At 30.7% G+C, this 16713-nt stretch overlaps 1 protein-coding gene across 1 annotated transcript; it reads right to left on the minus strand.

Moving 5' to 3' along the window:
• Nucleotides 1-3957: 3957 nt before the first annotated feature.
• LOTGIDRAFT_201946 (hypothetical protein) lies at nt 3958-16513 on the minus strand (the record flags this gene model as incomplete). Its single annotated transcript, XM_009054024.1, has 28 exons — nt 3958-4300; nt 4674-4750; nt 4940-5022; nt 5205-5318; nt 5852-5995; nt 6247-6397; nt 6631-6785; nt 6977-7070; nt 7349-7476; nt 7715-7825; nt 8061-8142; nt 8821-8925; nt 9141-9232; nt 9512-9616; nt 9811-9979; nt 10289-10539; nt 11530-11538; nt 11858-12000; nt 12198-12315; nt 12523-12584; nt 12879-13015; nt 13205-13323; nt 13785-13915; nt 14145-14224; nt 14587-14678; nt 15018-15179; nt 15778-15900; nt 16364-16513. The coding sequence occupies 28 exons, from the start codon at nt 16511-16513 to the stop codon at nt 4203-4205; spliced, it is 3285 nt and encodes a 1094-aa protein (XP_009052272.1). The 3' UTR covers nt 3958-4202.
• Between the last annotated feature and the right edge of the window lie 200 nt (nt 16514-16713).

Raw genomic sequence — 16713 nt, forward strand, 5'->3', positions numbered from 1 at the left:
GCAACGGCGGCAGAATGCGTTTCAAATTTGATCGTATGATTGTTTTAAAATCTTGTAGTGAAATGATTGAAAAGTTCATTCTAAGCTCACCTGGTCAAAAAAGTAAGTCTATTTTTTTACGAGTGGAATAATTTCAAGCAAAAACAATGATGAAATAAATACTAAAAACTTACAAAATCATACATTCATAAATTTGTCTGTTTTTGTTTTGATTTTCAAAACTTGTTTAGGCGCCTACACTGTTGTACTTGCTTTGTTGTCGTCATTGATGAAATAAAACAGTTAAAATGTGGAGAACTTTCAGGTCTAAATTGTATGATTTGTTTTTAGAAGAAAACAGATTGATAAATTTCAAACAAAGGTAAGCTTTTAAGTGAGTGAATAGGTTTATTATTCTTTCCAGAGGTGAGGATACGCTTTTGACAATGAAGTTCGGAAATAATGGGCAGATAACCCTTTGAAAGGTTGGTCGCGAGTAAATGCCGAGCAAAGAAATAATAGTCCCTGATTCTGTGTTTTTATCTGTGAAATCACACAAAATGGACACAAACCACAATGTCATTGTCATGAAGGTTTCTATACAATCAATCATAATTTTAACACTTTATTACTCTACCCTTTGAAAGAAATCGTGCCATTTGTTGTTTATTTTATAACTGTTAGCCTACTCGGAAACATCCGCCTCTATTGTTATTAGTAGTCTATTCCAGCATCTGACAACTTTCACTTGTCACAATAGCTATCATAGCCGTTAATAAGGGAATATTTTTCGGATTAATTGTACTGTAATCTAATCTTACGACTCTTTTTACAAGAATGTGAATATCGGCATCAAACTTGTATTGTTTAAGTGGACCCCTACTCACGTTTCTATTTTAATATCTAAACTTCAATTTTCTCTTCATTAACAGATGAAAGAATTGGAGATTTTAGAATCTGAATTAAAAAACCTAAAGAAAGGAGCTGTAAGTGTAAATTAAATTTTTGTTTTGATCAGTATTCAATGTGTGATCTATTAGTATAAATCAGTAAAGATATTTTAGTAGAAATTATTATTATTAAATTAACAATCTGTCAGGTAAACTCAATTTTTACTTTTTAGAAAGTTTATTATCAACAGCCTAACAGCAGTATATTTTTCCTGTCAAATATAGATACAGAACTGCCCAAAGTTGCAGGTAATGAGATTATAAAGGTTTGAGTAAGCTTATACAGTAGCCTAGGCCTACCAGCTTAAGACAAGAATTGTAAAGATTTGGTCTTTGAAACGTTTTATTTTAACCCTTTGGATCTTTTATTCTTTTGTTATTTATATGTAGGTCCTATATTCAAAGTTAATCATGGAACACTATCTGAACAATATTTCTGACTATGTTGTTGGTATTTTGAACTTCCTAATATTTTTCTTTCAAAGGAAAGAAGAAAGAATTACAGAAGAAATGATGATCATTATCAGGTGACATTGCTGTTTCTGGATTATGAACACATTGAGATCAACACTTTTGTTTGGTGATTTTTTATTTCAAACCTTAAAATATGAATTTGATCTCTTGTGTAATGGTTAAAAAAGGAAGACAATTTATAATGCCTCTAAGATGTCTAACTGTGGCTGTTCAGTAGTCATTCTTCAGTACTTTAAATTTTGATGTCTATGTGATACACCTTGATTTGAATAAACCATAAATGGACGTTTTAAAAGTGGATTAAATACTGACACTGCTACTGTAATTACAGGAATGTCCACTAAATTGACTCTTTTAAGCAGTCAGTGGTTTTGATTTAGGCTATATATACACAGAAATAATCCATGTGAATAATTGATTTATTTCCCAATGTTTTAGTGTACAATATATTCTAGAATAAATTATAAACCTAACAAACTATAAACAATTATCTTTATAGAACACCAGCTAATCAGTCTAAGATAAACATGTAGATCTATGAAATTAACATCAGAGCTGACCATGTAAAAGTCAATTTCATAATATAGGTTTAAGTTTGTTTCTCAAATTATTTTCCTATTTTTGAGGTTCAATTTCAAGTCTTGCTAGTAGTAAAGCGTGATTTTCTTCCAGAATGTACATAAAAACATTTGACCTACTTTACTCTAGTATGTAGACCAATCTTTCAGTTGACATATTTCATTTGCAGTCCTGTAGGTTGTTTAATCTAGACAGATATGGTCTATGGTGAGATTTATTTGGTTAACATTACACAATATTGCACCACTGCAATCTATATTACTAAGCCCACACAACATGGAAGCAAATTTAACAATAAATATAATTTCTCTTCGAGTCAGACATAATATTTATACATGTCAGATGTGCATTTGTCACATGACACCAATGTTTTGGAAATAAACACATAATGTTTAGATAAGTTTAGAGGCCATCCTGATATGCATCAATGCTAGTCGGACTATAAATTTCTAACAAAGTTAATAATACTGATAAATAAAGTTACAAGCATGAAAATTATTGCTGGTTCAAGCCAAAATCGCCCATAATTGGAGAGTTTTGAACAGGTTCTGTCTATTCCAATCGACCGGTATGAAAGAGGATATGTCACATTAAAAATTTTCTCATCTATTTCCCTTTCCGCCATTTTGAATTCTTTCTGCACTTACTATATTTTGGGCGCACATGGTGTTTGATTGAACGTTCTGTAGATTCCATAAATCCTGAACACCCAGAACTCACCAATCAAGCTATCAATGATTTATAAGTAGTTTTATAATATTTTGATTTTACCAATGATGTAGAGAAATGAATCAGTACTGTTATTATTGTTTAAAGTATTCATGGTTTAAAACAAATCTTATTGTCTGAAAAAGGGGTGGTATTAATGAAAAAAATAGACAAACAAATAAATATAACAAATAAATAATTTATGGTCATTTTGAAATGCTGAGCTCCAAACCTTGTCCCACAAACTGAGGACGTTTTAATACATAGAACGTTTGTAACGTTTTGAAAGATTAAAGTAAGCTTGATGAACTGCACCTTAAAATAAGATTTAGGTTTAAGAATTTGCTTGGATTTTAAAATGAAACACAACTGAAATAATCCAATAAAGTTACTGAGAGATGAATATAAATGATATAAACTTAACAAAATATAAAGAAAAATATAACATAACTAATAGTATAAACCGGTTTCAAGCTTGTTCTTAATTTCACCAGGGTCAAATCAATGGAATGTCGTTTATAGTTTAAAATACAGTCCATACAAAAAGTCAAATGGTAAGAAAAAGTGAAACTGATGATAATGAAATTCATAACTAATAATTTAATTTAATCAATTACAAGATTTGGTAAAGTTTTTCTTAATAAATCTGAAAACATGACCTACAATAAGCTAATACAAATTTACAATACACTCCATAGAGAAATAGTAGCATGTACATTGAAACTCTTTCTTACCTCAAGTTGCCTAATCCAGATCATTTTCCTTAACAATTCTAGATTCAAATGTATTTGGCTGTCCTACAACCTTTTAATGTCATTACACAAAGTAAGAATGGATTTCACTGTACTTTTCTTAGCACTAGTAAAATATACATGTAAATAGCTTAATTTAGGTATAATCTCAATACAACACAACAGCAATAGTAATGATAAAAGAACAACATTAATGATATGTTTGAGTATAAGGCCAACACAATCTCCTTTCAAAAACTATTCAGACTTTCTGACAATTGTTCCTCTGACTTATTTCTGAACAATTCTTCTTGGTTTAATCAAGGAACAAGCTGACAATGTCCCAAGAATTTATTTAATAACTGTTTATGATCGATTCAATTTGAGGATTTTTTTAAAATGAACAAAAGTAGTTTTCTATATGCGCTTGTCTTTACATTGTCATTAATTTGTAAGTTAACAGGCAAAAAATATGTGGAATAAATATTAAATAAATACTGTAACAAAACAAATTTGTATTATTCTGCTTTTTTTTTCAATTATTTATGAATTAATAATATGATAACCCACAGACCATTTTGACTATAGACCGGACTGAAAGCAACTTGTAAATGTCTTCTTTAGCTTATGATAAATGAACATAGTAAAGGTATTGCTAAAAATTCTATTTTGATGTTTTACAACATAAAGAATAAGATCGAAATTAACACTGAGCAATAAGTAATATTGAAATGCCTATTTATTTTGATCTTGCTGCGATTTAGAATGAGATTACTGTAGTTTATTGTGTATTTTGTGTTTCAGGCATGATGTATGAAATGTCGTCCCAAGGATGTCGATACAGTCCTTGTTTTAATCTCTTCTGATCTAGATAGTGACCTGAAAATAGATGTAAAATTGAATTTAATACAAGTTTTTATACAGGTTTCCCAAAAAAACTACATTGTAATAGTCAATTTGATACCATATAACAGATTTTTGATGTAAGAAGAAATACATGAGAACCAAAGTTGCTTTCAGTGGTTTGTTACTGTAACCCCATTAAGCTCTTACTTAAGCATGTGACATCTCAGACTGAAAATCTTTACAGCTTAGATATATACTGCTTAAATAGCATATTGTATTAATATTAAGCAATATAATTTCTAAAAGTGTGTCAGAAATGACAATCATAATTTTCAGACTTCATGGCAAGTCCTAGTTTCACAACCATCCGCTACAAATAATGTTTTGTTAATATAAAATATCTTACCAATAAATCCCATACTTCTTCCTAGGACAAACAGAGCATTGAGAGCTCCAATTTCTACATATTCCGCAGCTTCTTCCCTACAAAAATATACAAATATTATGATAAAATCTGATTGAGACTTGCTTACCATTTCTATAAAAAATGTGTCTTTCATGCTTACATATATGAATAGAAATTTAGTCAGTCTTGTTAGACAGAAGATCACAAGAAATTTTATTGGTTCTCAGGTAAAACAAGCAATGCTTTTAGTGTAAAACAGACTATACCTTGTGAAACAACCACAATTTCTTAACAAATCAACAAATGACACCCCTATAAAACCATCAACATTCAAGATAAGATTGGGTTTCTGAAAAAAAAGATTAAATTACTTGAATTGTGTGGATTTTAATTTACTTTAATATCAAAACTATTAATCTGTACATGCCTACAATTGCAATACATACACATATAATGTATAAACTGAAACTGAATGCCTCATTTCTGAAGTACATGAAGTTGACAAAACCAAATGCTTTGTTTCACAATTACCTTAGATGTTGTAATTCTTTCAACTTCTAGAGCATAATCTAACAATGGTGAAGCAGGGAAATGTTTCTTCACATAATCTTTTAATATGACAACTCTCATGTCTGGATTATTTAACTGTAAAATATAAATAGTGTTACTAACAATATTTATAACATATCAAAATTCCCCTCGTTTAAATGAGTAGGCAGTTCTTAGCTGTGGTATAACTAGGATAAATCAAACTTACGGAAAGTTTTACTCTGTAAATGTATAGAGAGGAGGCAGTAAGTGTTTATGATGTGACAATCTGTGACAATATAGCAGAAATATTGTGGAATATATGTAGGTGATCTTCCATTTTAAAATCAATTATTGCAATCATCAGGAAAACCAAAAAATATTGGCAGACTCTGGCACGGTTAACTCCAGGAACTTTGCTATAATTATTATTTTTTACAGTCTGACTGGACAAAAAGCAAACATGAGGATTTCTATCCATCCAGTCTTTTTACTGTAAAATTTTCCAGTGATTGACTCTACTCCTTTCAAATTCATCCCGACTGTCCCATGATTTTCTATTATAAATGAAACAGTAGTATGACTACTACTCAATAGTTTAAGATAGTAGAACACCTATTATATTCAGTAGTCAAGCTAACTTTACTTACCGACTTAACTCTGTGTCCAATACCCATTATAAGCTGTCCCTTCTTGCGCATATCATTGACAAAATCCATGGGAATCATTCCTCTATCATATGCATCACTGAACTGTTTGGCTGCTGCATCTAAAGCACCACCAAATCTATCTCCCTAAAATGAAAACCAATCGTGTTAAGTTTCATAGCAGCTAATTATTTTTTTGTTGCTATCATAGCTGCATGTTTCAAAGATGCTTAAAATGCAACATCAAATCATATAAGTTTAAATTTGGCATAACATATAAAACTCATTAACTATTTAGGTTTATCATTCATTTTTCAAAAAAACATATTACAACATTTCTTACAAACAAGGTGGAAAATCTGTGTTAAATTTTTTAGAAATAAATGCTGAATACTTACAATAGTGAGGAGACCAGAAGTTAAACTAGAAATCAGATCTTTTCCAGCTCGAGCACAGACAATAGTATTGTGAGCTCCTGAAACAGCTGGTCCATGATCAGCTGTTACCATTAGACACATCTCAATAAACTTAGTGGCATATCTAGGTAATCTATAATATACAAAAAAAATTACACAGTGCAAAATCCTTAATTTTGAGAAATTTGAGAAAATGTTGGAGGAGACTAATGCTTCCTCTGTCTTAAAGTAATTTACAGCCCTGAAACAAATTTTTCTGAAAATGACCGCTAAGAGCCAAGACCAACACAATACAGGTACACCAATAATGATCTTCAATTAACTAATATATTCCTTAGTTCTTAAGAAACCAATTGACAATATTACCTTCTTTGAAACCACAACAAACTGAGAACTCCACCAATTCCCATGTCTTCTTTAAATATATCAGTGATAGGGATACCAGCATACAGTAATTCTTGTCCTCTCTCATCACAAATACTCGTCATAAAGGATGCTGGTTTACGAATCAATCCCAGTTCCTAGAAATTACACAAAAGGTATGGTCTTTTATTGTCAAAATAAATTCAAAGAAATTGAATTTAATAAATTCAATTTCAAGAGAGGTTATAAAACATATTACATCGATTCTTCTTCGAAAATGCTAGAAACACAGATGAAATAGGCACTGAGGGCAATTATTGTTAATACACCATTAATATTATTTACTTACACAAGCCCAGGTATAATCCATGGGAACAGTTGGTGGTGGAACTTCATTTTGTACTACAATTACTCCTTCTTCTACTAGTTTATCATATACTTCTCTACAATTAAAACATAAACAAATTAACAAGTAGGACTATACATCAAACAAATAGTATATTATTCTTTGGAACTATAAATGTTAAACAAAAGCTCTTTCATTAAGGAACAAATAACACCAGAAGGATGTCAGTGTCAGGACGATATCAATGATAATGTCAAGCTTATTATAACACTTTCCCCATGCTTTCTAGATGTATTCTTGCACAGATGACTATAATCAAAAAACACTTCATTCAGGAGCTTTTTGCTCTAAATTTCTTGTAATCATAGCACTTACTTGATCAATGTACCCAACTCATCAAAACTCTTTGGAACATGAGCACCAGCCTCTGCCAGAGCTGCATTCTTACAGGTTGCAGTTTCAGCCTCTGCATTAGCACAGGCACCAGCATGGCCAAATTGGACCTGTATTTAAGAAAAACAAAAGCATATGTCAAATTGTACAAAGAAGGTATAGAGCAATAGAATATAAGGGCAATAGTACATCATGTCTATAACATGCATTAACTACATCAAAATCATCTAACTAATTATCCAATCATTTGTTAAAGCATAGGATCTAATCTAATCTAATAGGATCTAGTCATCACTTGAATCTAAAATTAATAAAACAGCTCTGAAGATAATTATTCTAGAAGCCTACCTCTGATGTAAACATTTTAGCACAAGTACCAATACACCAAGCTATAACTGGTTTAGTGACACGACCTTCTTTTAAAGCTGATACTAACTGATACTCTTCTGTTCCTCCTACCTGAAATCATTTGAAATAAAATTAACACATAACTCACTACTATAACTTCTAACACAAGTAAGTAATTAATAGCTCTCATAAATATATTCCATGAGGTTAAACTTGTATGTAGGATAAAATCAACACGAAGTTCATAAGATAATGCCACACATTCTCTTCTTTCTGTTGACCTAAAGTATATTTACAATGGATAGTGAAATATATATAATTCATAAATAGTAGTACAAAAACTTACTTCTCCCAACAAAATAATCATTTTAACATCTGGGTTATCTTGGTAACGTAAAATATGGTCCATAAAAGTGGTTCCAGGATATCTAAAATATAGAGACTTATTATAAGAAACTATAGGTTAAGTTTTTCTCAAATGATTATCACTGGGTTGGAAATGAAACCAAATAATAAATATCGAAACTAAGCAAAAAGAATCTTACAGAAAACTATGGAGCCCCTTAATCGCAATTTTCAACACTTTTTATTATTATTTAGTTTAAACGAATTAATTTTTTCCTCTATTTCGTTTAAACGAATTAATTTTTTCCTCTATTTCGTTTAAACGAATTAATTTTTTCCTCTATTTCGTTTAAACGAATTAATTTTTTCCTCTATTTCGTTTAAACGAATTAATTTTTTCCTCTATTTCGTTTAAACGAAATAATTAACCCATCTTTTTATTTCGTTTAAACAAAATATTATTTCATTTAAACGAAATAAATGATGTTATTTTGTTTAAACGAAATTAATTATTTCATTTAAACGAAACTAATTATTTCGTTTAAACGAAATAATAAACAAATATGTTAAGGGGCTCCGTAGAAAACATATTAAGACTTGTTTTATTCTAGATCGGGTAGTGTTTATATTCCCAATGGTTACCGACTCACAGTAGACATTTGATAGTCATGTTCAGTTGTTGAAAATAATTGGTAAGAACTAGCAACTATGCCCCCTAATCAAACTGATAATTTAGTATCAAAATTGAATATTGGTCTTACCTATCACCACCAATAGCTACACCCTCATTGACACCATTGGTATTGAGAGAAATAATGTTATTTAATTCATTCGACATACCACCTGATCTAGATACATAGGCTACACTGAAAAAACAACCACAGATACATCATCAAGGATTATTAGCCAATGATACATCGTGTAGTATGAGATCCATCAATTAACTGAATTTATTTCATGTCAAAACACATATACTAATATATAAAAAATAAAAAACTTTAATGCTAATAATTCTAAGCTGTAACAAAAGAGGATTTTCTACATAACGTAGAAGATAGACGTATAATATGATTGAACATACCTGCCAGGGCGGTAGAGTTTAGATGCTAGTATATTATCTAACATACCACCTGTATTACCAATCTTAAAACATCCTGGTTTTACCCCACCAACCTGTACGTAAATATACCATATATAAATATACCACATAATTATAAACATACATAACCCTAATATCAACATTGAAAAAAACTGTCATGGTTTCAAGAAAATTTCTCAAGAGTTCAAACAAGAACTGAATCTTTCCACTTAAAGTTGATCTATTAAGCTCAACTAATCTGTATAATACCAGTTTTGATTCTCAGCAATTAATTTTTAACCAATATAATGGAGTTTAACCATGAAGCATAAATTTGAGACTAATAAAAGAGTAGGTGTAAAATATAAACATACGGTAGCAGGACCAATAATAGAAACACCCTTTTCATCAGCTGTTTTAATCAGGAGTCGTGTCTGGTTTTCTGGGATTCCTTCAGCAATAATAGCTATAGTTCTTATCTAAATAAACAATTAATAAAAATACTATAACAAATATTCAATAAGTATTTACATATTTTATAGGTAAAATTATAGAAAGAAGCGTAGGATGTTAACTTTATGTGACTTCACAAGGTAACAAATGCTTCACAGGCCATTCAGGTATATATCATGTGATTAGGAGTTAAATTGAAGATGTTTTTAACCAGACTTACCTGAGGGTAGGCCATGGTTTCTAGAGTACTATCATAAGCTGATCTGAGTGAGGCGAAACTAACTAAGACATCAGCATCAGGATGTTTAGTCATAGCATCACTCATATTCTTATATACTGGTATCAAAACCTCTTTATGTCCCCAGTAAAACTTCTGTTTATGGTCTCCACTGTAAAAATCAAATCAAAATCACAAATATTTCTTTAAATAACTAGGCCAATATTTTTGCACTATTAAAATTGTTGATCATATATTTTAAAACTAATGTCTGCAGTGTAAACTAAACCTATTTACAGTCTCGAAAGATGGTCTCTATAATACATTCATACAAACTAATTCTAATTTTTTAAGTTTCATTATACCATAATAATAGGGATGACTTAGCTACTGTTTACATATTTTCATTTTTTGCCTTCAACCTATAGATTAACAAGAGCATTTTCTAAACTACAGAAAATAAAGATCCAAGTATACTTACGTAAAAGGGTAAATCATGGCTACAACTGAAGGTTCTTTACGAGAACAGACATAGTCGAAATCCATCATACTCTGTACAGCTCTAGCCTGCATACCCCATACAATAGCTTTAGTTTTCTTCGAGAATAACTGTGCAGTTTTATCTTTACCAGATCCTTGTGTTTGTTGTACACCAAGATTAGATATAGGGGATTTCCCACTATCTTGTTTATCATTTACATCTGTGGAGCTTCGTCTGGCATCGGGTGTTTGCTAAAAATGGCAAATGATAATTCAAATTATTTATCATAAAGATTTTATAGCATTAGCAAACTAAATGGAAATATGATGTTATAATTTCGGGAAAAATACATAAACCATATCAATTCTACCAATAACTGTATCTTAACACAAATTATTTCGAAAACACAGAAAAACACAACTTTAGGAAAGGGCAATGAAACTCAAAATAAGAACAAAATTCGAAACAATCAATATCATGTAAGCAGCAAATACAAAGCCTTTTAACACAAGCAGATAATAGTAGTTAAAGCCCTAGATATACACCAGAATATTATGAATATTAGAAATTTGATTTGACAATGACTGAAGGCATGTATAGAGGCTCAGTAAAATGCAATATTAATTTATTTGTGTAAATAAACTATGAAATTAGAGCAGAATATAAGAAAAAGATAAGAAAGTAAGAGAAACTACCACAGAGTAAACACCAAGCTATAAGAGAGTGCAGAGCTTAATGAATTTCAAGTCTATTTGAGATTTCTATATCAAATGCAATAAATAAAGTTTACTAATAGACAAATAGTATGTCAAGAATGCACAGTGTGAAACTCTCCACTATTTTCAGGTTTTTATATTTCTATATTCTTATATCAATCTTCAATTTGATGTATTGATCAGTATTTAAACAGTGAAAATATATTGTTATATCAGACTAATATATCTGTTATTGTGAAGCCTGTACAGTTTTGATGGTTAAGATTATCACTTTACAAGAGCTTGAAAGAATTACATCTTGAAAGAAACATGAAATGAAACAATGTAAACATGCATAAAGCAGGAAATACTAATGACATACAGTTTAAAATCTAATATAATACTAAGAAAGCCATAAAGCAGTATCTAAATTTCAATCATTTTACCACTAGTGACCATGAGGGCAAAGGGTTAAATTAAATACACTAGAAAGTAAAGGAAATGAAAAGATAAGAAATAGGCTATGATAAAGACTTCAGACTCTACCTGCATCAGCTGAAAGCAAATGGAAATATAACTTATAAATTTCTAGCTTTAAGGTAATAAAGGAGACTAGCATGAAATAATCACATTTAATATCTATACAAATATGAGAGTCACTGCTTAGCTTATAAAATTAACATAGTTGTTTTGGGTTTCAGTATATTATGTGACAATAGAATGATAGACGTGATCTACCTTAATTACGCCATTTTGCTTTGTTTTTACAAATTGCGGCTATCATAGAGTGTCAATTTTAGACATGAACAAATTCATACTTTTTAGACTCATAAGAAAAGTGACTAAAATAAAAACCAAAAAAAATTAAACTTACAGCTCCCCCTAACAGGAAGTTAGCTGTAGTTTTCTTGGGTCGTGGATCATGTGGGATATTTTTCTTTCCCAATGCCATGCTGACAATAGATGTCATGTGAGTTTCTGGTCCAAAAACATGAATTTCAACACCAAGAGTATCACCTAGAATAAAAACAAGGTTTGAAAATATTCATCTTATTGATCATCATGCAAAATGGTCATATTTTATTAGAATGATGAAGACATGTAGTGATGGAAACAATTCCAACCAAACTGGTCTTATTCAATACAGATTTTCAGAATTGTTACAATAAGAGCATGCTCCTAAATCTATATATTAGTATAGTGCTAGTACCTACCTAAATCTCTCATGATTCTAAGACCTTCCTGGTAGTTAGGTCCAGCTCGACGGACATAAATCTTGACATTAAACTCTATTAGTTTCTGTTGATATTCTCTTAAAGCTCGCACAATACCCTGTTAAATAAAAATATTTACTCCTGAACAAAATGTCATATTTTAAATTTTTATATTTTGATAGTTTTCTTCAAGAAGACAATTTAATGTTGTTACATCAGTTGCACAAAATTAGAATGGTTATAGATAGAATTGTTGATCAGTCTGTAGTTGGTTGCGTTTGATTAGAGGTTGTGACTTTCAATTGAATATGTTCTTGAACATTACCTTGAATGTTGTAGCCACATTGGTAAAGTTGGCAATTCCACCACCAATTATCAAAATCTTCCCTAAAATAAGAAAATAATATCTTTTCTTTCAATAATTCTACAAATATTTATCAATTTTATTCTTTCTTTTAGATATTACAGAACATTTATAGACTTTTATTAGAACAAGATTTTCTTTTACCTGGTTATTGGAATGACCAGCTGATAGCATTACTATATCAAAAAGCATCTGGTTTGAATGGTTTTTAAATTCATAATCTGGTCCAGTTTTAGTAGATCCATATATTATACAGGTAGAGCAAAGATAAGATGTGAATACATCATGGGCTCTGTTTTAATTTTCACATTACTTACCTTCAGGGTGCTTTTTCTGGGTCATCAAACTTAATAAAGTTTTAGCGTATTCGTAGGTTTGTTGTTCACTAGGAGCTCCAGAATATTCTCCATAGTTACTGAGTTCTTTAGCGCCACCTAGATCACAGATCGTGTCCCTGAAATAAAAATTAATATGGTTGGATGCATTCAGATCATTTCTCTTGATAAACTTACTTGTTGAACTTTATAAATTTGAAGAAGATTGGCACCTATCCCAGAAGGCTAGTGTGTTCTCACTTGTGGTTACTAATGTTAGAAATGTTGTGTTATAAGCTCAATATATACAAATCTTACTAATAACTTACGCATAAATAACAGAAGCACCACCTCCAGCCACCATGGTCCAGATTCTTCCTTCTTTATTTAATATTGTTAGTTTTAACGAAGCTCCACTTTTAGCATCCAGATCAGCAATGTAGGCTTCCTGTAAAATATAGTAAAGTTTTATCAATTCTATTCTGCAACAGAAAACACAAGGGAATATATTATGGTATAACACACTTTCAACACAATTTACATGTCTCGTCATCAGATGAAATAAAGAGGGAGGGCGTGAACAAGGGAATGTATAGTAAAGTTGTTGTTTTTTGCAGAGATAGCTTGATAAAGGGATTAGTCCCGAAATGTATCAAATATTTACCTACTGTTTGCACGTTATTGTGTGATCTATTTTTTCCTTTAGTAAAGATGGGGAAGCCATAAAGTAGTTCAGTAGGTTAAAACAGCACAACAATGAAACTAATCCAATAACAGTGAACAAAACAATTATTAAAACAATGATTACAAACAGATAAAGGAGGTTAATAGATGAATGGAGGGAGGGGATAACCCTTTATCATCTATTTATCCTATATCTGTTTGTAATCACATTTCAAGAGAACTAACCTCTGGTAGAGCATCACGTCCAAAAGGAGGAGGAAATTCCATGACACCCCATTTTGATTTACACAGAAACTCTGCAGTCTGATCAATCTTAGCTGCTAAATCCAATACATAGATCTTCTCTCCCACCATCACTAAAAGAACCAGCTTTCATTTGTTTAATATCAAAGCCTTTTTTTTTTAAATACAAACTTACTAACAAAATGTAGGATCTTCGAAAAATATTGTTTTAAACAAACTGCAATGGTCAATAACGTTTCACCCATAAACCTAATTTTACTATGCTATGAGTATTTGTATGAACTGCTGTCCAACACAAGTTCTACAAGAGCAGTAACTCAGATATACAATATTCTGACTTACCAAGTGGATTAATCTCTAAATAAGTAAAGTGTATTTCTTTATAAACACTGTATAGTTTTAATATAAATCGACATAAATTTCTGAAATAAAACATATAAAATATACGAATTACGTTACAAATTACTATAAATATAAAAATTACAAATAACATGCTATTCATTTATAAGTTATAAGCTTAATAAAACCATGGCAGACTTGTCTGTTAGTTAGAAAATAATACAGAATTAAACTGGAAATGAAATTGAGCTTACATTCTACTCTTCTACACCTTATTGGACATTAAAAAGAAAGTCAGCCCTATGCATGTTGGTCTCTCTCATACATGTATCACTGACAAGTAAAGAATTTCAGCCAAGATAAAGGTTGAGTTCTAGAAAAGCTTTATGCTATATATCCATCAATATGTTTACAGGAAATCAAATTAAAAGCCAAAGAATCTTACGTTTGTTTGGCTGTTGGTACTTTAGATAATAATTTACTTGTTACATCATTGGCATTGATTTCACTACCTACTGGTACCTCCAAATTAACAGCCTACAAACATAATACAGTGAACTACAAAGGAAATGGAGTTTTACATCCTAGTATTTTACACAGTATAATAAGGTCTAGAAACACTATGTAAAGCAAAAATAACACAATTTGAAACAACAAAACTAGACTTAGTATCCTTTTTGACTCCAAGGAGTTGCAAGATCCCATAGAGATCCACAGGTCAGCCTTTCCAAACTAAACTTGTATAGAAATGTAACTAAAAAATGTCAAAATAAAGCAAGAGAGTAGTCTATTTTTAGTTAAAAAAACCTTCATATAAAAAAAAATTTGTTGATCTTCAGGAGAATAGACTTGTGACTACAAATAAAATTTGTATACCTTGGCATCTACATCACCAATATCTATACCACCCTCATGATGAAATAAGATAGTATCAGCATGGCGGTGAGAGTGAATACAAACATAAAATTCTTCATTTTGTTCATGAGCAATGAATGGTTCAATTATAAAATTCTTCAGTTTGCCTCTTGAACTTCCAATCTGAAATTTTAAGAAAAATTTAATGAATGAGTAGGCTTAGTCTTCATTACACTAATCAAAACGAGCAATGACATACAATGAGGGAAACTCTGTCCATAGAGCAGCATTAGCCTACTGTTTTTCAATTTCCCACTGAAGACATTAATTCGGAATCGATAAAGAAAGAATAAATAATTAAAAATCATGATGAAAGCAAACAAATGAATGAACTTGAAAGACAAATGAATGAACTTGAAAGACAAATGAATGAACTTGAAAGACAAATGAATGAATGATGCATTGAATAAAAGAACAATTGTTAGATCAAATGAATGAATGAGCTTAAAATAGAATGAAATATTGAAACTTGAGCAACATAATCCTGTCTTAGTTACATCCATCCATGTTTTAGATCAACAATCAAACTGGGGACAGTGATAACTTTTGAAGGTTAGATTATAAAAGAGCAAATTAAGCAAAATCACTGAACAGGAGTTGATAGTCAAAAGAAACATTATTCTTTATTAGTAGATTTACAAGTTAAAATAATTTTATCCATATGAAGTTTACAAACCAACAGGCTGAGGACAAACTTAGAAACTAGTTTTGCAAGTCTTACCATAAATTCTTTTCCTAGTTTATTATCCAACCATTCTTTCACACCATTTAAATCTGCTCCAGCCTTAATTAATCCTAGTTTACCTCTTCTTTTAATTAGCTGATCAGGCTTAACGACCAGTTTCTATAATAAAACATCAAGTTATCAATAGAAATATCCTTTCTACCAGCTAGTCCTTGGCCAAACCTCTTGGCATTGATCTTTCCAGGATTATCCATACCCATTTACTTATCGACCCATGGGTCGACTATGAGTGAAGATGACTTATTTAAGGTCATCAGAAACAGTTCAGAAGCAACGCTCTAACTGACTGTGCTATAGAACCTCACATATTACCCATCATGCACATTTCCAGCAAAATTCAACATGTAAACAAAAGTATTCTATTTTGAGGATAAATATATGGCACATCGAAACAATACCACTTCATCAGAGGGATTCCTTGCTTTCACAAACATGTTTCAATGACATTTATAGCATGTATTTCTTCCTTTCCTCCTGCCCTAATTCAATTTCCATTTGTAATTTTGGGTCTCTGTAGTTTTTGTGACTTCTGTTAAACAAAAAGAAATTTGACTTATAATACCTCAGCATTGAGCCATGCATGATCTTCACTTAGCTGATTAAAGTTGGTGGTTTCTCGAACTTCAGCAAATCTGTTCTTAATGGCTGTATCTTCAAGGAATTTATTTAATAACTCCTTTCCTTTAGCTTCTGATATAGCCTTGGCAGACATCTTGTTTTAGCAAGTGTGTGGTATATGGATGATCAATCTAAAGCTGAAATTTACAAAAGAAATTCATCATTTTTTCAAAAATTCGTAAAAGCTAATTGAAAGTTTCAAAGTTGCTTTCTTTTTGATTAAAACATTTGTTGTATTTATCACTTTTTGAATTGCAAATCAGAGGACAAATCATGAGTAAAATTGTTGTACAA

This window comes from Lottia gigantea (assembly GCF_000327385.1).
Source record: "Lottia gigantea unplaced genomic scaffold LOTGIsca_209, whole genome shotgun sequence".
Lineage (NCBI taxonomy): Eukaryota > Metazoa > Mollusca > Gastropoda > Lottiidae > Lottia > Lottia gigantea.